General features: G+C 42.5%; 2 protein-coding genes across 2 annotated transcripts in view; both read right to left on the reverse strand.

Annotated features, from left to right (window-relative positions):
- Positions 1–238: 238 nt before the first annotated feature.
- Positions 239–9,961, reverse strand: mchr2a (melanin concentrating hormone receptor 2a). The gene is made up of 5 exons (XM_060065935.1): positions 9,030–9,961; positions 4,716–4,925; positions 2,660–2,854; positions 1,675–1,794; positions 239–808 (listed from the first exon to the last, which is right to left on the reverse strand). The coding sequence occupies exons 1-5, from the start codon at positions 9,215–9,217 to the stop codon at positions 478–480; spliced, it is 1,044 nt and encodes a 347-aa protein (XP_059921918.1). The 5' UTR covers positions 9,218–9,961; the 3' UTR covers positions 239–477.
- A 1,985-nt stretch (positions 9,962–11,946) lies between these two features.
- me1 (malic enzyme 1, NADP(+)-dependent, cytosolic) overlaps positions 11,947–21,101 on the reverse strand; it is a 66,008-nt gene continuing 56,853 nt past the window's right edge. Inside the window, exons 11-14 of the mRNA XM_060064877.1 lie at positions 18,605–18,747; positions 17,976–18,149; positions 13,360–13,458; positions 11,947–12,710 (exon numbers count right to left, since the gene is read on the reverse strand). Coding sequence (XP_059920860.1) covers positions 12,543–12,710; positions 13,360–13,458; positions 17,976–18,149; positions 18,605–18,747 — 584 coding nt within the window. The 3' untranslated portion in view covers positions 11,947–12,542. The remainder of the gene's footprint in view (positions 12,711–13,359; positions 13,459–17,975; positions 18,150–18,604; positions 18,748–21,101) is intronic.

Here is a 21,101-nt window from a genome sequence, read left to right on the forward strand (position 1 = left end):
GGAGACAGGCGAACGAGGATCCAGAAGGACGAGGCGGGGAACGTAGTCGAGGACAGGCAGGATCGGGAAACCGGGAAGGAGATAGGCGAATAGCTGGAGAGACTTGCATGAACCTAACAGCGAAGACAATCTGGCAACAGGTGAACAGTGTTCAGCCAATTTAAAGGCTCCACTAACCACCTGACGCAGCACAGCTGCGAGGGTGAAGGGGGCGTGACGGACAGACCGTGACAGTATACAATATAAATAGGCCTATCGACTCAAATGGCCCTCTAAGGGTTAAACGTGTGCTATTGCATGCACCCTGTTACTGATCTGCTGCAAACGGGACTTGCTTGTGCAAGAGAGCGAATGACGGATGAGCAATATTGCCCCGCCCCTTCAATTAAAAAGAAAGTCAATTAAAAGGTCGGGAACGCAACAAAACAATGACATGCGGGGTCTAGCTCAAACAAAAGGGGGAGGTGGGGCTGGCTTTCACGCGTAGCTTGAGTGCGGTGTGTGGGCATGCGGCGTGCGCTCTTTCTCGACGGCGCTTCGTCTGCCGGGGATGCGGGGCCCGGTCAGCCGACGCCTGAAGTGTCCGCTAAGCAGGATGTAGATGAAGGGGTTGATGCTGCTGGCGGCGTAGCTCAGACACACGGACAGGTAATAGCAGGTGTGGTAGGCCAGCGAGGGCCTCCGCACCGTCAGGTTGACCAGCTGCAGGATGTGGTAGGGCCCCACGCTCAGCAGGAACACCCCCACCAGAACCAGCACCATCTTGGTCAGGCGGATGGCCCGGGCGCGGGGCAAGTTGTTGCTGTAGCTGTAACATTTGTAAAGTTGTTACAACAGGTAAGATTCTATGTGAATTAATGGGGTCCGCGGCTATTTAGAGAGCGTGCCCGAGCTTGAGTTAGTGTGACGCCCCTGATCCAATGACCCAATGGGTCAATTCAATCTCCTAGGTGGGAATAAAGTGTTTCTAGTTTTGTACTGAAACAGGGGATTACTTTGGCTTGAAAAAAGGATTACCCGATTATATATGGAAGTAAATCTGTGCCATTGGAATTTGAAAAATAAAAAGCCATTGAATTCTATGCACTGAATATTTATGCATTGAAAAAACGTAGGATTTTGCCTCATAATATAACTTTACATTTTCAACCAAACATTTTCACCTTTATTTTTCAAAGTTAAAAAATGTAATGTAATTCAACTTAAATATTAAATATATTTTGCAGCTGACTTTGACATGTCGAATTTTTATGCATTATTATTATAGTTAAATTCAGAGGCAAAAATTCCAGGTATGTTATTTCAATGCATAAATATTCAGTGCTTAGAATTCAATGGCTTTTTATTTACAAAATCCGATGGCACAGATTTACTTCCATATGAAAACAAGCAATTACCTTGCTAGGACCACAAGCTAACATTCATATTTGAAACGCGAATTCATGAATGAACAGGCCTGAATCACAAAAAATTCCACATGAATCATTTGATGTAATAAACACTTCATCTAGCTAGCATGTGGGTGTATTGCTTCATCTTACAACTTTCAAAGGAAGCAATGTGTCGACCATGCCCACTATGAAGGTGGTGCGGCAGCAGCAGCCTCACTTTCAACAGGCTAGGGCTTTCATTATGTCATGGATACACGCCTGTAAAGAGCTGAGGCTGGCTCACCGCTGGGCCTGCTTGTTCTTCATGTACATCCTCCAGGTGTGAACCACGATGAGGATGTAGCAGGTCAGAATGAGGGGCAGAGGCAGAAAGAACGACGTAATGGTCTGATATAAAGTGTACCTGTGCAGTAGAGAGAGACAGATGGACAGTGATAAAGAGAGACAGAGATACAGAGAGAGAGAGATTATAAACTCTACAGAGTCATTGCCATATTGTCATTGCCCAATGAACAAATTGAGCATATAGCTAAAAGAAATTGATGTGTGAAATGCGCTGTGATAAAATCAATTTCAAGTTGATTGCCCACTGACTCGTGCATTTTATAAGGTAAGGATTCTGAACAGCACACTGGCTGGGTGATAGTGGAGAGACATAATCCTTGGCTTTCCTATGCTTATGAGGGACATAAGTGTGCAAGTGTTTAATTACCTAACATCACTAATTGCAATCATTTAGTGTGCCTTCATCTCTCCTAGGCCCTCCCTTATGAGGGACAAGTGTGCAAGTGTTTAATTACCTAACATCACCAATTGCAATCATTTAATGTGCCTTCATCTCTCCTACGCCCTTCACTTATAGGCACCACCCAGGGGTGTCAGAAAACAAGGTACACTGGGAGACAAGCACTTGCTTTAACTCACTCACACACACCCACACGCATAGGCTTAGTATCCGGGGGGGACAGGGACTGGGATGCAGGGGATACGTAGCCAGGAGACCCATGTAACTTAGACCGAATTTTCAGTGCTTTCATGCCAGAATTTGCACCTCTAGCACAGAGTGGACTGGAGAAGATCCGGGAATCAACACCCTTATGTACTGAATCGAGAATCTACTTTGAATCGGGAATAATTTTGAATATAGAATCGACTCTTGAATCGAATCGTAACCCCAACGATCGATATCGAATCCCAATCAAAGCACCCCATTACACGTGAAATGTTGGGAGAGGGGAACGTGTGGGAAGAGGACTCCCTGATCTCACCAGAGGACCGCGCTGGGGGAGACCAGGTTAATGCTGCAGCTCTCCAGGCCATCAGGGAAGCGGATGACCTTGGAGTGGAGCCAGACCGGCACCACCAGCAGCACGGAGACCCCCCACACCAGCAGGTTGAGACCCATGGTCCTGGATTTGGTCCTCAAAGCCAGCAGGCGAAACGGATGGACAACGGCACAGTACCTCAGAGAAGAAAAAAATAAGACATTGAATAACAATGACTCACAAGGGAAGATTAAGGCTTAATATATGCCTGACACAACAAAGGGAGTGATGTTATGGTGAGCAAAGACTTTGTTAAGCAAACCTTAAAGGGGAACCAGTTAGAACAGGGATTCTTCTTAGAGAATTTATTTCTATTGAAATCATGAAAATCAGTCAGTAGGCCTACTATTCCTAAATTCTTAAATCCGATGATTTGTCTGACAAATAAATTATATAAATTGATGTGACTATGTACTTCAGAGCTCAGATGTACTTTTGATAGAATTTAGGATGTCAGCTTTCCTATACCATTTGTAAACCATAACTAGCAATGTGCTAAACCATAACATGATGCAGATTTTACGTAACTCGTTGTCTATTACAGGGTTTGACCGAAAGTCCTCTTTATGTGGCTCACACCAAATTAAAGTACTATAAACTCAGATTGTTACCGAGACATGCACACACACACCCTCTTTATTATAAAGTTTACCTTATAATCTAAAGCAGGCCACTAAAAAAGGTTTCCAAGGAACTTGTGTGTTTAGGGGTTTTGTGTTGTCAATTTTAACCTCTGTAACTGTAGCACCAGTATTTGCTGCACCAGTGTAACAACAGTATTTACAACATTACAACAGTTCCTTAACACGATAAGATTGAGACATAAGCCAAATTCCTAATCCCAAAGGAAATGCATGTGGCTGGCTGCCGCACATGTCACCCAGCTCTTTCAACACAGGTAACCATGGTTAGTTTGTATGCTTGCTATAACAAGATTGGCAGCCAGATGGTGAGTGAGGGCCGCCTGTGAGGAGAATGGAGGACAATTGACATCTCAAATGGATTATGCTCAGAGTTTCTTTGCATCTTACATGGCTGGAGGAGGGATTGCCCTTTCCACTTATCAAGAATGAGTCAAGGCAAAATGTGGTATCACACAAAGAAAAGTATGTTAAGATTGCGCATAGACTGGTGAGATATCCAAATCAAGGTTGTCCAACATCAAGGGCTGACTTTGTGCTGGTGTAGAGTATGACAGCCACTGGTTAGAAGAAAATGGGTGTGGGTGACAGGAACAATTAATTCCTACAATTGTGCACTGTAGTACTCATGTTTTCATTGTGAGAACTAGCAGGTCTGAGGTGCCCAGCCCTGCATTTAGTACTTAATGGCCTGTGGGCATCTGTGTAACCTTTCTGCTTCTCGATGTCAGGCAAGCAGAGTGGGCTGAGTCTGACTCTATTCCACATGGTGCAGCATATATTGTGGTCCCCCACGCACAAGGTAAGCCATTTGATGGTCTTGTAAGCTGTCAGTTTGGAGGTTCATGTTAATGCAGATACAGGTGGTAATGCGTTAGCCTGAACCTTTTATTAGCCCCCGCCCTCTCCAGTAACTTTAGAGTCTTTGGGCTCTAAAGTTCTATCTTATCTTATCTTATTAGATAAAAGATGATTGTCCGTATGAGTGACTACAATGAATCCCCGTCCTAAAACATACACAATCTGCACCTGGAGGATCAAGGAGGACTCCAAAACAAAACACTCCCTTGCAGTCCATGTGGCGCTGGAGTTTCCTTTAAAGGTTCTGCATGGTAAGATTTGTGAGTTCTGAAGATAAAGAACAGAAAAGAGTTTCTCTGCTATTGGGAAGTGTTGCAAAATCGAAATAGGCTCTTTACAGAGTTAGGGGCCGTCAACCCGTACTAGATATTCTCTTCATTCTCTTTATATTTCTTTCACATTAAAAGCTTACAGATGAGATGGCTACGGCATTTCAAACGAAAGGTAGCTCTTAAATCATATCCACAGCACCTGAAGTGACACCTGAAAGGACTCACCTGTCCACACTGACAGCGGTCATCACCGCTGCACACGCCACCTGGTTGCAGTTGTCCAGGGAGGTGATGACGCGGCACAGCGTACTGCCAAAGACCCAATGGCCACCGCGCGCCCACTGGTGGATGAGGAAGGGCATGACGGTCACATGGACCACGTCGGCCACCGCCAGGTTACAGATGTACACGTCCGGCACCGTCTTCTTCACTGCCCTGCCCACCACAACAAAACATTGGCCGGTTCCATGCCCCTTGGATGATTCATGTTTGAATTTAACTCTCTAAACTCTGACTTTTCTTTAATCTGTTGTCAAAAAAGTGACAATAGTCAACAAACTCATGGTGACATTATGCATTGTTTGATTTTAAAGTTTGAGCAGCAGGATTTAAATACGTTAAATAACCGTCACCTATCACATAGAGGGGTGTAGCCACTACACGTTTTCTTGACCGGAAAATGTCAAAAAAGTATGTTTATATACGTCTTGATGTCAGCTATTTAAATAACTCTTGGAAAGACCGCAGATTATATCCTTGTATGTATGCTGTCTGAGCTGGAAGGTAGGCCTATTAAATATATCATGGAAGACATTTGGGGCACCAACTCCCCAGGTATAGGATCAAAAACAGGCAAACACTTTCTTTGCTCTCCAGTCTATCCTCTGCCCAGCTCTTTCGGAGGTCAGGAATCCTTTCACGAGGAGCCTAATGGCCATGCTGCCTGTTTACTATTCCAGAGGATGGGCCTCGATTTACAGATACACAAGGAGAAAAGCCTATAGCCTACCATGGCTCTCTGGTTTCACCATTTGTATCATTTCTGAATATGTTTCTATGATGTTATTTGTTTTTCTGTTTGCTGTGGAGAAGGTTGAGACAGTGTGGTAACTTACCTTGAGCTAAGGTAAGTGATTAAACCCTGGATGACTTATCCCTGAGACCACAGCTTATTTAGTCACCGCAGCATTTAAGCATTGAGAATTCAAGCCCTTCAAGAGACCACCAAAATGTGGTGTATGTATGAATGTAGAAAATATCAAACAAAACAGCCTTAAAGGGGTAGTTCGGAATTTTGGACATAGGGCCTGATTCCCAAGTGAGCATTGGTATTCTATATCACTGGAGACAGTTTTCAACACATTTCATACAGTCCTTCTTTGCAGAGTTCGCTCGTGCTAGGCTAGCGCAAGTCAACGGGCAATGCTAGCCTGCTATTAAAAACAGTCTTACCCACTCCACAGTACACCCGAGGTAAATCAATTATAACGACAGACTATAAATCTAAATGTCTGTTTATAGAATAATGTTAGAAATAAAACCAACCTTGCATTGCATTGCATTTTGAGGGAATTGCGGGGTCTCAGCAGCAGTGTTTATATTCCTGTACGTAGGCTACGGCAGCGGTGGACTGATACCTAGGTTACCTGCCGCTGTCATTGCTACAAACGCAGAGTACAGTGAACGAAGGAATTCTATAAGCGTATTCAATTAACAAGATATGCCCACGTTTGGAGGAGTTAGCGATGCATCTGCTTTTGAAGACGATTATGAGGAATTTGTTGTATCCAACGAACCGTACATGTACGAGCCGGTGTTTTGATGTCCAAGCCAGCAGCAACAAGCCACAGTTGAGTCCTTTCTGGATCTCGCACTGGAAATTGGTGGAAACTTTGTGGTGCCCATCTGTACCGTTTATTTCTACAATTTCTAAAAGCACACTGAACCATCATGTTGCCTAGTCGTTCAATTGCGCTTCTGTCCCACGCTTCTCTGTTTACGTTCTTCTGTCGTGATTCGGTTACAAACCTAACCAGCGCATAGTAAAATTCCGCTTCTGCTGAGAGAGTAGTCCCTCGATGATTCATGCGATGCAAGGTTAGTTTTATTTCTAACATTATTCTATCAACACAGACATTTAAATCTATAGTCTGGCGTTATAATTGATTTACCTCGGGTGTACTGTGGAGTGGGTAAGACTGTTTTTAATAACAGGCTAGCATTGCCCGTTGACTTGCGCTAGCCTAGCACGAGCGAACTCTGCAACTAGAAGGACTGTATGAAATGTGTTAAACTGTCTCCAGTGATATAGAATACCAATGCTCACTTGGGAATCAGGCCCTACAAATATTTGGCCTGTTAAGCCCTTTGAGACTGTAATGGTGATTAAGGGCTATACAAATAAAATTGAATTGAATTGAATGTCCAAAATTCCGAACTACCCCTGATTTAAGATAGAAATTCCTCGTTCTGTCAGTTTGTAAGCATCTACTTAGTAGATGCTATTAATCCAAAGCTCATTATGATGATTTCTTTGGATTCTATAATTAAAAGGCCCAGGCAGGGGTTAATAGGCAGCAGTTTCTACAACAACTTTTCTACACTAACCACTTACTGCCATTCAGAAGACGCAGCAAGTGAAGAGATGTCTGTGTGGGGGGGCATTAATAGCTGATGTTTCCAATGTTTGATCCACCTCTTTAAGCATTACAACTGTGATGTACCACCTTAAATGTGTGGTCTTCAAGAGCCTGTGGCACCAAGTCTGAGTGATGCACCACAAGCCCAATTCGTAGAGACAACGGTTAGAAAAATCAACAGGACGGCTGCAGAAGCTCTGTCAAAAGTGCTGTTTTTGAGGACATTAATTACATTATGACTCGGAATGACAGGAATTTTAACAAGTAGCCAATGCAGCTATCCAATCAAATCACAGGTGGCAGTGAAGCCTGTGTGAAGGAAGACAGCGTTCTACCCAGATGATTTGCATCCTATTTTACAACAGCAATCTAGTAGGTTTATTCTGCATTGAACAGATGATTTCTAGCAGACCTTGCGTGGGTCGGGCTAATCACAACCGGTTAATTAAAAAGGGGGTAGGTTTGATTGCTACTAGAGGAGAGCCTTATGAGCGCCATTGAGGCATTTTCATAAACAACCACGATGGCTGCTTCTGAAGTGTCATGCGTTCCGTTGCCTTGATTGGTATTTGGTCCATTCAATCACGTCCAGGCGCATTTTTGTCCGTGCACATTGATTACACCCCTTGAGGATTAGCAATTACCTGAGAGGTTCCAGACTAATCTACATTTGCTAATTGCTCTGGCAAGGTGAGGCAAGCTGATGTATTGTTTGCCTTTTGTGCTTTCATAGTTAAACTGATAAACACGATGTGTGCTTCCTGTTGTGTGTCGAAAGACACACAACAGGTGTCTTACATTATCTTTGTCGTTATTCCCATTGGACTCCAGCCTCACAGAAGTCTGTGACTGTGACTCAAAGTGCTGACATGTGAGAAGATCAACACAGAGCAGTTTGTTTCCCACTATTTGCCATAAGCCTCATTTTGAAAGTGATAACGTATATGATAGGCCCCTGAACCTAAGTCAGTCATCCTGATGACGGCCTCGGCTGGCATTAATTAATGGTGTAGCTTTGCACCGTGAAGTGTGAAATCCTCTAGCCTCTAGCCTTTAAAGTTGCTGTAACATTCTCCTTTGATCACCGTACACTGTCTCCAATATGTGAATACCGAGTGTGTATAGGTTAGGGCCCCCGGATGAGGCAGCCAACCAGAAACATTGTGTGGACAGCCATCTCTTATCTAACTGCAGAGTGAGAAAGCTATGCCTACTACTTAATAATAATGAGTGTGAATAAGTGTAATTTCTCTCCAACATGTACTCACAATAGAGCCAAGCATTAGAAACATATGAAATGTCCATGATTTTATAGAAGGAGGCTTAACATCTCAGTATGATATTGACAGTAATTGTAAAAAAAGCAAGAAAAAAAAAAGCTTTAATAACCATGCTACATTGTGCTGTGTGTAGTATACGTGTAGCTGCATGTAGTGTATCTGTAGTGTAGGCGTAGCTGTCGGGCTATATGTTTATGTGTGTTAGCTATGTATGTGTATGTATACACACACACACACACACACACACACACACACACACACACACACACACACACACACACACACACACACACACACACACACACACACACACACACACAAACGCAGCAAATATATCCATGTATCATATATCTTTATGAATAAGGCTGCTTATGATTGCATTTTTATTAAAAAATCCTTGCATGCGTGAAGCTTTGCCGACACATGACACGCAGAAATTAATGATTATTCCATCACATTCCATTACATATTTCACACTTAATAAAAGAAAAGCACTAGACTGTCTTATGCCATGTGAAGATTTGATGTTATGTTGTTAATTTGCTCGTTTGATGATCCCTTATATCCCAAAGTAAATATAAAAACGACATTCATATAAAATCAAAAACTTGGGAACTTACCTAAGAATGGTCACTAAGACGAGCACGTTGCCAATAAGCCCAGTAGTACACAGGAATCCGATCAAAGCGGGTAGGATGGTGGTCTCCGTAAAATAGACGAAATTGAACGATTTCGAAATGTTTTGGCTCCAAGACTGATTGTGGTGCTGAGAAGAGCGGTTCGAAAAGGTGCTTATCGTATCGTTCATTGTGGCACGAAGTTAGTGTTTAAACGCATCAATCATAACACAACTATTTGTAAAATATTGTGTATGACAATATCCATCTTCAAATCGAGTTTCTGTACCGTGACTGTTAACATATTCCGCTCACCGGCGCACCTGCAGCAATGACGCGCACGTCACTGGCGACTCCAAGGTTTATTACGCACCAGAAAAAGACACGCTTGGACCGCTTAGCTTGATATCAACCAAGCTTACGCGGAATCAGTAGACTATTTGGCATCATGCCATACGCCAAATAGTATTATAATAATTGAGAGGATGGGGGTTGGAAGTTGCAAGTATATTGTGTTTTTTTTTTACAATTAATGGTTTTTTGCTTGTCAAAGTAAGTGTTTAACATATCAGGTATAATGACTGCTGTGTCAAAGCAAATTTATTTTAATAATATTTTAATTTCAGTTTTTCCAAAATATTGGCTGTGGGGCAAAGTGAGCGACATGCTGTGGGGTAAATTGAGTTAGTCGTTCAACTTACAACCATGATGCACTGAAGTTTAGTTAAGTCTCTAAAGTATAAATTATATTACAATGTAGTATTACACAACTGATTAGTTTTTTTCTATTTTAAACATTGTAGAAGCTATCATGCCAAGAAAGAGACGGGTTTTATATTGCTTAAGGTTACTTTAAAAAATATACTTCTATATAAGATTATATGGAAAAGGAAAATGCATTCAACTTCAAAAAGGAAATTGTTAAATGTACCCCCAGATTGCTCAATTTACCCCTAAACTGGGGCAAGTTGAGCCACAACACCACTGTTTTTTTGAGAAGTCATATTTACCCAGACCTATGTCATATGGCCTTTGGAAGAAACTGCCGCCTTCCATCAGAGACGCTCTTTCCGTCACCAGTTTTAAATCTAGGCTCAAAACACACCTCTTCTTCCCCTTTAATGACCTGTCTATACTGTAGGTATATGTAAAAGTATCTGGGTTCTTTTATATGCCTTTTTGCACCATGTACGGCCTTTGATAACTTTATTTAGATGTTTAAATGCCTTATAAAGATATGTTAGGCCTACTTACCTACTTACCTACTTACTTACTTACTTACTTACTTACTTACTTACTTACTATATGCATTGTTATCATTTTGATTGACACAGGACATCCTGAAATAAAAGTAAATGTTTTCATTGAGGACAACATGAGTAAAAATCGGTTATTCTTACCCCACCCACGGGGACGGGACGGGACGGGGACTTTAGTGCACTGCTGCTCCTTTACTATATTGGAATCTTTTTCTCTCCATTGGAAGGGCTCGCATGATGTAGGTACACACTTTAAGGCACTGCACTACATGTATTTACTGAAAAGGGCATCTTTTGGGTCACTGTCATGTGTCAGTGGCATAGAGGGCACCTCATAACGCTTTATCGTGCTCCAACCGGAAATGTATGTAGCCTGATAGAGAAATTACAAGAAGAACATCACCAGTAACCGTGTGTTAATGTCCAGGATTTATGTAAAAATTGTTGGGTGTAGATTTTTTATAAACTGAGAATATCCCACCAAGTCAGAAGTAAAAAGCTTGAACCACTGGCGTAAAATGATTCTGATATCTATCTTTGGAGTGGACAGGAATGATAGAAACGACTTTTACCATCATTTTTACAATTACCATACAGGGGCATTCCCGATGGCTGGTTTTATCAGCCTCACCTGGACGAGTCTGGTTGGACTCTGGGCTGGGTGAGGTTGCACATCTGTTGCACATTAAGTAATCAGAGTGCACAGGTTAAACCAGCCATCACCATCAACCACATCACACTCCAATCCATTTCTTATGGGGTCAGATCAGACTCTATCCTGAGATAAGCATCTCAATGGCTTGAGTACCAGAATGGCCGAACAATAAACGATCAATTCATTTCTAATTCCTCGGTTCGATTAAAAGGGGATAGAGATTACTTTTCTAAGGAGCTGTAAAGACATCAATTGTGCAGAACTTTATGTGATACACCTTCAGAACAAGCCATTGTTTTATCAAAAAGAGACACATGAATGATAATGTTCTCAGATTTGGCACAGTTTGGTCTCATCCAACTCAATTCAAAGTGTTCAATTCAAAAATAATTTTAAACTCAAAGATGGGGACTCTTCTGTCCCCATCTTTTATTAATAAACCTATTCTCAGTGGAGCCTTGGCCACGATAGAAGCAATACCATGATTCAAAGCAAACATTAAGCAGCCCACAAAGTGCTATGCCTAAACATATAGAAAGGTGGAAATAAGGAAGCAATTAAAGAGGATTTGAGTTTGTCCCCAAACCCTTCCCTGACCTTGAGGTAAACACACACAGGTAAGAGAGGAGACGACCGGGTATGGATTTATAATCAATATGAACTGATTGAAGGGACTTGTGGATTGAAGAATCTTCAAGTGTGCACATTTTTGCCATAGATGTAGAAAGATTTTGCAACGAAATATGATTTTAATGTCATTGCACCAAACTCATTATCTCGTGCTGTAGTCAATGACTGACGATGTGCTGGTTAGGTCTTATAGCATCATCAAAGTGATAGGAAACACAAACTAGCTAGCTAACCAGCCGATTAAAGGAACCCAACCAAAAGTATGGGACAAAGAAAACCAATTACACACAAATAAACTTTAGTTAAAGAACAAGCCTTTCCACGCTAGCTGTCATGTGGGACAGATGAAAAACCACACGGTGATGAAGCAGAAAAATATTTTTTAATGTTTATTTCACTATATTAAAAGATTTTATAGTTGGCAGTTCAAAAAAGGTTTCTTGACATTATGAATGAATGTGCCCTGTCAATATTAAGATTCTACCGATGCAATTTCAGAAATAATATGTAATATCATGCATTTCAAGTACATCACAGCCCCCGAGAGAAGCTGTCTTTTGGATATATATTGCCCAAGTTTCACCATTCGATTCAATGATACCATTCCAGCATACCTGTGTACTGGGGCCGCAGAGAATAACGTTACAACGCAGCAAAATGAAAAAGCATTAAACGAATCACTGCTGGTAATCATGGATATTTTTTTTTTTACCTTTTATAACCATACCAAATGTATCATCACCCCTATAATCCTCCAAACAACATTATATAAGCGGCCACTAAAATGATCCTCAAAAACACAAAGCTAGACAAGAAAACTCCAGCATTGCGATCATATTGCACAGTTGTATTAAATGACACAGTCATCTGCCTCCTCTTCCACTCCCACCCTCACTCTTCTCTTCTCTTCTCTGCGTCCCCCCCTCCCTCCCTCTTGTCTCCCCCACTCCGCTGTGAATCTGGGGGTCAGGTTCACAGCTTGCAGCTCTGGAAGGCCATGGCGGGCTCGGGCCAGCGGTAGGCGTCCACCGAGAACTCGTGGTAGTCGGTGCCGTAGACCAACGAGCGGACGAACGCCTCCTTGTCGGCCGGCTCGGGGCGCAGCGTCGCCGTGCCGTTGGCATACCCCTGCTCCAAGATCTACAGGCAGGCGGGGGTGGGGGGCAGCGATCAATTGACATTATTCGAGGGCCTACCTGTCTATCTACCTACGTACCGGGCTACCTGCGTGGCACTGTGCCCATGCCCATGAACACGGTCTTCCACAGGGCTGGACAGACCTATTGATGAAGCTGGCGCACTAGTGAGCAGTTTTAGGGGGAGTGGCTTTGAATTAGGACTCAAGGGAGGGCTGGGATTTTCATAAGATAGCTCACTCTGGCTGGTTCCCGCAACTTGACTACTGCTTTAATGAGCCGAGAAATGTGTACGTTAATTGATAGATCTTCAGTGTCATAGGTTTGAGTGCTCCACCTTTACAAATGCAAATCCACCTTCTCTGTCCACTGTGTGTGGCGGTCGCCTTTCATGGTTGACTCTGCCGTCGGTGTGTCAATGTGTGTATTAACCGATGTAAGTCGCTTTGGATAAAAGCGTCTGCTAAATGCCCTAATGGTGTGTGTGTGTGTGTGTGTGTGTGTGTGTGTGTGTGTGTGTGTGTGTGTGTGTGTGTGTGTGTGTGTGATGGACATTTCCTGTCTTCACTGATTTTTAATGCTACCTGCCACTGATTTTAGCCCTTAGGGATACTGAGGAACCTTTAGGGATTCAGGGAGGAGGGTGAGCTCACCTTAACAGCCAGTTTGAGGGAGACATCCCTGATGGAGTTGAGCGGAGGGTAGAGTCTTCCTTCGGCCAGGTCCTTCTCAGTCACCAGCTCAGCGATGGTCTGTTATACAGAGGACACCATTTTAGGAAATACACATACTACGAAAACACTGTATAGCTACACATAGAGGGATATCCCCAGAGTGAAACAATGACCTGTAGAGTGGGTTGATAGAGCGATACAAATAGCTAAAGGTGGACATGCTGACAGGTCAGGAGGAATAAGGCTCTAATCATTCTTAATGCAGCCCATGCCACGCCTCACAGAAAATCTCCACAGTCTAAGATTGATCCTGACCACATGCAATCTCACAGTATGACTTATTGCGCAGGCACTCTCCAAAGGCTCCCCATTCTTACTCCTCCTTTATTCTGCTCTCTACAGAAGGGCAGTCTGATAACCTCATCTTCCCGATGCAAAAGCTCTCTCGCTTACTCTCGCAATCTCTCGTAATCTCTTCCCATCTCTCGCATTGCAATACAGTGTCGAGTGTCAATCCCTGTCTCATTTAGGGGATCAACGGCAATAAACAAAGAATATATAAGGCCTTGCAAATTCAGAACAAAGAGAAACACTTCATTAACAGATCATATGATTGGCTGGGTAAGCAACGGGTTTATGAAAATAACCTACTATTTTTAGGTGTGATTCCTTAAAATAAAAAATTAAATGAAAATAATCTTCAGCATTACTTGTTCAGAAGTGAGCACAGCTTTTGAAGAATAAAATCTGTCATGGATAATCAAATCCTTACGGAATATATACTCCTGGCTTATTGTTGACGTACTTCACTTTTTTCATAGGCAAAGCTAAAACCCAAATATCTAATAGTTAATAATATATAATATCGCGGCCAGTGAAAATTCTATTGGTGAGGGGTGAACATTTATTCGATAACAGCAGGGTTAGTCTCTCATCAACGCTCTGAACTAATGTGCTGGCCAGCGTTCAGTGAACTAAAACAACCCGGTTTATCATAACTTACTAGCATTTGACAAAATGGCAAAAATAAGAACTCTCCATCAAAATATGAAACAACAAAAAATATCCCGAAATCGGCCCTCGTTTCCCGATAACGATGGATCTTCGTTCGTACGATCATTCTCACGATGGATCTTGCGAACCTTCATGAATTTCTTCGGAGTGTTTCCCGAAACTCCTCTTAACATGAACGCGCGTTCACTGCACTCACGACGTTCGTAGGATTGTAACTGTCCACTGACACGGTGCTAAACGTAGGAGGGGGAGACGCAGGATTGTCGCAGGAAAATGGGGCTAAAAAGGGTTAATATCTCACCATCAAGGCCAACAGCAGAGAAGCCTACGAAAAGATTAGACTGCAATAATATGATTGCAAAAGATATTAAAACACAATTGATTAGGCCTATGCCGACATATGTAAATCCAAAAAATGTTCACGGTATTTTCCCCCCCTGAAATAATTCCATATTCCAAAAATCTAAAATAGCTTGTGTGACAACTACATTTATCTTAATGTGCTGGTTTCTGAAACATGCTTTGCGCAGCAAAGAGATTCTGCATAAGGTTTCATTGATTGGCGCGCACGCTCTAGTCTAGAATATTTGTAGACATTAAAAATGCAACGTTTCATTCATTCATTATCATTCAAACGCAGAGGCTTTGACACACGGCTATGGTGACCCGATTAGGAGAGCTTGGTCTAGATCCTGCCTATATTGTTGGGCAGGATGATGTAGGCTATAGGTCTTTTTACACTGCCAAGCCGGTTCGGTCGCAGCTTGGCACGCCTGGCGATTTCACATTCTTATCTCAAGTTTCCTGTGTAAAACCGAGGGGGTCAAATCCCCCGTTTGTCATGGCACAGGCTTTCTTGGTTCACTGGAGAAGGCGGGGCTGCTTGCGGAGTCTAGACCTCTTTCAAATAATTTGCATTAGCCTATTGCATACTCCCGAACGTTTAATTTTTTTATGAATGAAGACACCCGCATGCAATAATGAGTTCACATGAGTGTAGAGTGTAGACTAGTTCACATGAGTGGAGACTACAAACGCGATTAACTATGGTCAGGGATGTTCGTTACTGTCTAGACACGGTCTAATAAATAGTGAACTCCATCACAGCCTCACCGAAGCGCCTACAGTGCTTAAAGGGGTAGTTCGGAATTTTGGACATAGGGCCTGATTCCCAAGTGAGCATTGGTATTCTATATCACTGGAGACAGTTTTCAACACATTTCATTCAGTCCTTCTAGTTGCAGAGTTCGCTCGTGCTAGGCTAGCGCACGGCAACGGGCAATGCTAGCCTGCTATTAAAAACAGTCTTACCAACTCCACAGTACACCCGAGGTAAATCAATTATAACGCCAGACTATAAATTAGAAATAAAACTAACCTTGCATCGCATGAATCATCGAGGGACTACTTTCTCAGCAGAAGCGGAATTCTACTATGCGCTGGTTAGGTTTGTAACCGAATCACGACAGAAGAACGTAAGCGTGGGACAGAAGCGCAATTGAACAACTAGGCAACATGATGGTTCAGTGTGCTTTTAGAAATTGTAGAAATAAACGGTACAGATGGGCACCACAAAGTTTCCACCAATTTCCAGTGCGAGATCCAGAAAGGACTCAACTGTGGCTTGTTGCTGCTGGCTTGGACATCAAAACACCGGCTCGAACATGTACGGTTCGTTGGATACAACAAATTCCTCATAATCGTCTTCAAAAGCAGATGCATCGCTAACTCCTCCAAACGTGGGCGTATCTTGTTAATTGAATACGCTTATAGAATTCCTTCGTTCACTGTAGCCTACTCTGCGTTTGTAGCAATGACAGCGGCAGGTAACCTAGGTATCAGTCCGCCGCCGCCGTAGCCTACGTACAGGAATATTTACACTGCTGCTGAGACCCCGCAATTCCCTCAAAATGCAATGCAATGCAAGGTTGGTTTTATTTCTTACATTATTCTATAAACAGACATTTAGATTTATAGTCTGTCGTTATAATTGATTTACCTCGGGTGTACTGTGGAGTGGGTAAGACTGTTTTAATAGCAGGCTAGCATTGCCCGTTGACGTGCGCTAGCCTAGCACGAGCGAACTCTGCAACTAGAAGGACTGTATGAAATGTGTTAAACTGTCTCCAGTGATATAGAATACCAATGCTCACTTGGGAATCAGGCCCTATGTCCAAAATTCCGAACTACCCCTTTAATTCAAACAATCGCAACAAAAAACGCCTGCAGAAATTCTCCAACACCCACTGGTCTCAGCATGATTCATGTCTACAGTAGCCTATGTCTTCTGTCATTGATCAATATGAGGACATTTTAACCACGATGGTTGAATTAAATCAGAGGAAGAGCAATGGAATCATTAGATTTTATTATATGCCTTGTGACGTGGCGTTTGATCGGTATATTTTGGCTGCGCACGTATTTTTGGAATTTTTAATTGCTGCAATCAATTATGTTGTTGTTGACATAGAAATGTCTCTATCTTTGCTGTTTAAATCTAACAGTAGTCTATGAGTAATATATCAGCGGAAACCACTGTTTTTGGTTGCGTGGTATTGGATGTGTCTGAATAAAACACATCCAATACACAGAATGTCCGCTGGTGACGCCACTGAGGCTATAGTAGGCTAGTGATGCTCTTATCATCCTACGAGTACCCCTGGACCCCTGGAGTCCTCGTTAGCTACGAGCGTTTTCTCGACGTTCGTTACCAACGATGCTTTCGGGAAACGGTGTGAAAACTGTACGATGCTCGTACGACGCACTTCACGATCCACTTAGGCTGTTACGATGCTTTTGGGAAACTGGGCCCAGTTGTCTTCGAAAGTTAGGTTACTGGCATTGGCATCCTCACATCTGCTGGGCCACGCAGGGTGAAACGTCTTGCTTTTATTTTTTATTCACTATTATTAGTGAATGTTTTCATTACATGGTGTTGTTGGTGAATGTTTTCAGTACATGGTGCTGTTGGTGAATGTTTTTCACTACATGGTGCTGTTGGTGAATGTTTTTCACTACATGGTGTTGTTGGGGAATGTTTCAATACATGGTGTTGTTGACAGATGTATGAAGGTTACCTTTCCTTCAGGAATGCATACATTGATGATGGGATTCTGCTAGAGGCCAGAGAAGCGAAGGGAGCTGGAGAATGAGCAGTCTGATAGGAGAAATATCTAAGGGCAGAATCCCTCTATCTTTGACAGGGTCTCTGTGGCACTCTGGGTCTCATAACTCCACAACTATTGGTGAGGAAGTACTGTGTGTGTGTGTGTGCGCGTGCGTGCGTGCGTGCGTGTGTGTGTGTATAAGCACCAGCAAGAACCTTGAGATAAATTCGTAAAAGGCATTTCTATTACTTTCTTGGAGACAAAAGCAATCGAGGAAGAAGGTACTGTTGCCCTTTGGCAAATTATATTATGGCAAAAATATTGACATTGGAGGGGAAACAAATCCCAACTTTGCAAAGAGAGTTACTCTTGAATACCAACTCATACTCATGGGTCATATATTTATATATATATATATATATATATATATATATATATATATAGTAAGATGTGGAATGAACCCAATCAGGTGACCTCTGCGGTGATGAGGAACACTTCGTCGGGGATGTGGCGGAGGAGACCAGCGGTGACGCCCAGCCCCACCCCTGGGAACACGTAGGCGTTGTTTCCCTGGCCGGGGAAGAACTTCCTGCCGTCCTCCAGGGTCACGGGGTCAAACGGACTGCCACTGGCGAAGATGCCCCGACCCTAATAGCACAATATCATTTTTTTTAATAATGGCACTGGTATAAAATGGTTTGATTGTCTACTATGAGCTCAAGTGAACACAATATTAATATATATATTTTAATGAATTGCTCAAACAGGTAAGAAGCTGACTTTAACCCACCCGCCTGCAAATCACCTGCAAATCACCTGCTTGTTATCAATGCTGATTTGTAACCAGGTACAACTGTGCTCCAAGTCAGGTCACGCTGGCCAATTATTCAATCTGCAAAACTCTAATAACTTCCCTTCATTCTACCTGTGTTTTAGGAACTGTGAATGAAAGTTGGTTGTGGGGGGGAATATGAAAGTATAACCACAAGAAAACAGGGTGCCTACTGACAAACACCGGTACATGACGTACGTGTGTGTGTGTGGTTGTGTGTGCGTGTCTGTGTGCGTGTAGGGCAGTGAGGCCAGCCTAGCATGGTCTCTACCTCTGTGAGGGTGTAACACTGCTCAGCCGTGCACTCCGCTTTACTGGTGGGGTTACTGAGGGCGAAGATGATGGGCCGTTGGTTGAAGGAAGCCATGTCCATGATGATCTGCTCTGTGAAGGCCCCTGGGATCGCCGCCACACCTACCAGAAGGGGACCGTCATCATTGAATTATAATGCAAATAATAATCGAATCAAAAGTAAGGCTGCTGGTTCGATCTCCGGCTCCTCCTAGCTCAGTGTCGAGGTGCCCCTGAGCAAGACACCTCGTGATAACTGCTCACGACGAGCTGGCTGTTGCCTTGCATGCTTGACCGCGCCGTCTGTGTGTCAATGTGTGTATGAATGGGTGAATGTGAGGCACAAACTTCAAAACACTTTGAGTTGCCACAGGCTACAAAGCGCTTTTTAAAAATCAGTTCATGGCCGTAGCCAGCTATGTGGTTATCGATGTTATTTAAATTAAAATATGTATCATATTTTTCTGTCTACAATTTATAAAAAATTATAAATTACTAATCATGCCAATAAACGGAACACGAGTTGACAACTCATCTTCAGGGGTAGTATCATTCTATAATATATTAATGTTTCTCAAACTTTGTCCTGTAAAACATGAAAAATAAAAACCACGCAAGAAGGCTACTTATAAAATGTTGAATAATGATAATAATACATTCTAAACAGCATAATCTAATTATGATTTGAAACTCCTATCTAAAACTTAAATGTTCTTTAACCACAACACAAAATTTTTAAATGATGCTTTTACACAACAATACAAAACAATCTTCCAGGGGACCATCGCCATTGACCCCCCTACGTTGAATACTTCTAACAATGCTCCTATTTCAGAGTGCCAGGATATAATTCAGAAACATACATTGGGCCCTATCTTGCATCCGGCGCAATTGACTTTCTATACTGACGCATGTGTCGCTGCTAGTTTGCAACTGCCGCAGAGCGTTCTTTTCCCTCTACCGCCAGGGAATGATCTTGCGCCCCAAGGGGCGGTTCGGCGAAAGGAGGAGGCGTTTTCTGTCGCAAACGTTCCCTGGTGCTATTTTGCAGTTTCAGAAAACAATTGCGCCACAAACCAGGAAATACCTGGTTTAAAGTCAGTGGCGCGTTGTTCAGATGCTATTTTAAGGGCGCATGCATAATGTTGCTTGTGCATCTCGCGCACACACTTTGCTTCTCTCATCTACCTAGCTACACATTCTTGGTAATTATCTGGTAAAGAACAGCTGATACAGCGATAATAAGTTGTACTTTAAATCAATGCATCTGCAAACCCCTTACAGCAAACATATTTTCTTGACACAGACATCGTGTACAAGCCCATAACTTTTAGGATGATGAGTATTTGATCGTGAGAAAACATTGTTTTACCGCAAGTTAGTGTTAAAAAGAATGAATGAATGCGGGTGCGCGTGTGTGTATTAGGGCCCGACCGATATTGATTTTTGAGTGCCGATGCCGATTATTTTCAGAGAAAAATTACGATTACGATTTAATCGGCCGATTAAAAAAAAAAAAAAAAACAACAACAACAACATATAAAACGTAGTTTTTGATACCTTAAATATACTTTAAACACTTTTGACGAATATGTGAATTGAATGCAGAACCTTTGAGTGTTTTAGAATACATTTACAGTCAAAAATGAGTGCAATGTAAAATGTAAAATAAATAACTAACTCCCAATGTGCTGCGCTCGTGAGCAGTGACTTACACGTGCGTGCTGAGCAGTATGGTCTCACCGTTAGAGTCTACAGTATAACAAATTAACATGGCCTGGGACCTAAAGAAAAACAGGCACAACATGCTCAAACAACGCGTCTTGTGTACATTGGTGAGGTGAGCGCGCAGCTGCCTGAGCGAGCGTGCTTTCATGTTGTACGGTAAAATTCAATCTCCTCTTTTTTACTCCAGCTAAAGTTGTTAGTTAGCAAGGCGAGTAGGAGCGCAATCTGCAGGATACTAATCGCAATAACATTTATAAAAAAAAAAAAATCAAAAAAAAAAATCAGTTGTAATCTGCGTCTTTTTGGCCGATGCCGATTATTTTCAAAAAGGCTATAATCGGCCGATTAAATCGGCAGGCCGATAAATCGGTCGGGCCCTAGTGTGTATGTGTAAAATAATTAATGAAAGCAGGCGCGCGTGCGTCCATCTGTTTAAACACACGCAAACTAAACACGTAACGCATAATACAGTCCATGGCAATGTACATTAACGGTGGGACGCATGCATATTAGGAACACAAGTCGATAACGATAATGCATACAATACTGGTAAGAAACGATGTTTGTTAATGTATTGCGTATATCATTAAATAGAACCACAGTTACCGCATATCATATGTGTGTTAAGTTTTCTTTGCCGAACTTATTTGAGGACTCAGTGTTTCTGAAGTTGTGGAAGAAAACGCTATTCCATGTGTGAATGAGGCCATATTATTTGGCCATAAACTGAGCCATTTGAAGTTTGAAAT

The sequence above is a fragment of the Gadus macrocephalus genome, chromosome 11 (genome assembly GCF_031168955.1).
Source record: "Gadus macrocephalus chromosome 11, ASM3116895v1".
Lineage (NCBI taxonomy): Eukaryota > Metazoa > Chordata > Actinopteri > Gadiformes > Gadidae > Gadus > Gadus macrocephalus.

Coding starts and splice junctions, on each gene's coding strand:
- mchr2a (XM_060065935.1), bottom strand. CDS start 9,217: ATGAACGATACGATAAGCACCTTTTCGAACCGCTCTTCTCAGCACCAC. Junction 4,926..9,029: donor GTCTTAGTGACCATTCTTAG/GTAAGTTCCCAA, acceptor TGTGGTGGGCAG/GGCAGTGAAGAAGACGGTGC. Junction 1,795..2,659: donor TCCCCCAGCGCGGTCCTCTG/GTGAGATCAGGG, acceptor TCTACTGCACAG/GTACACTTTATATCAGACCA.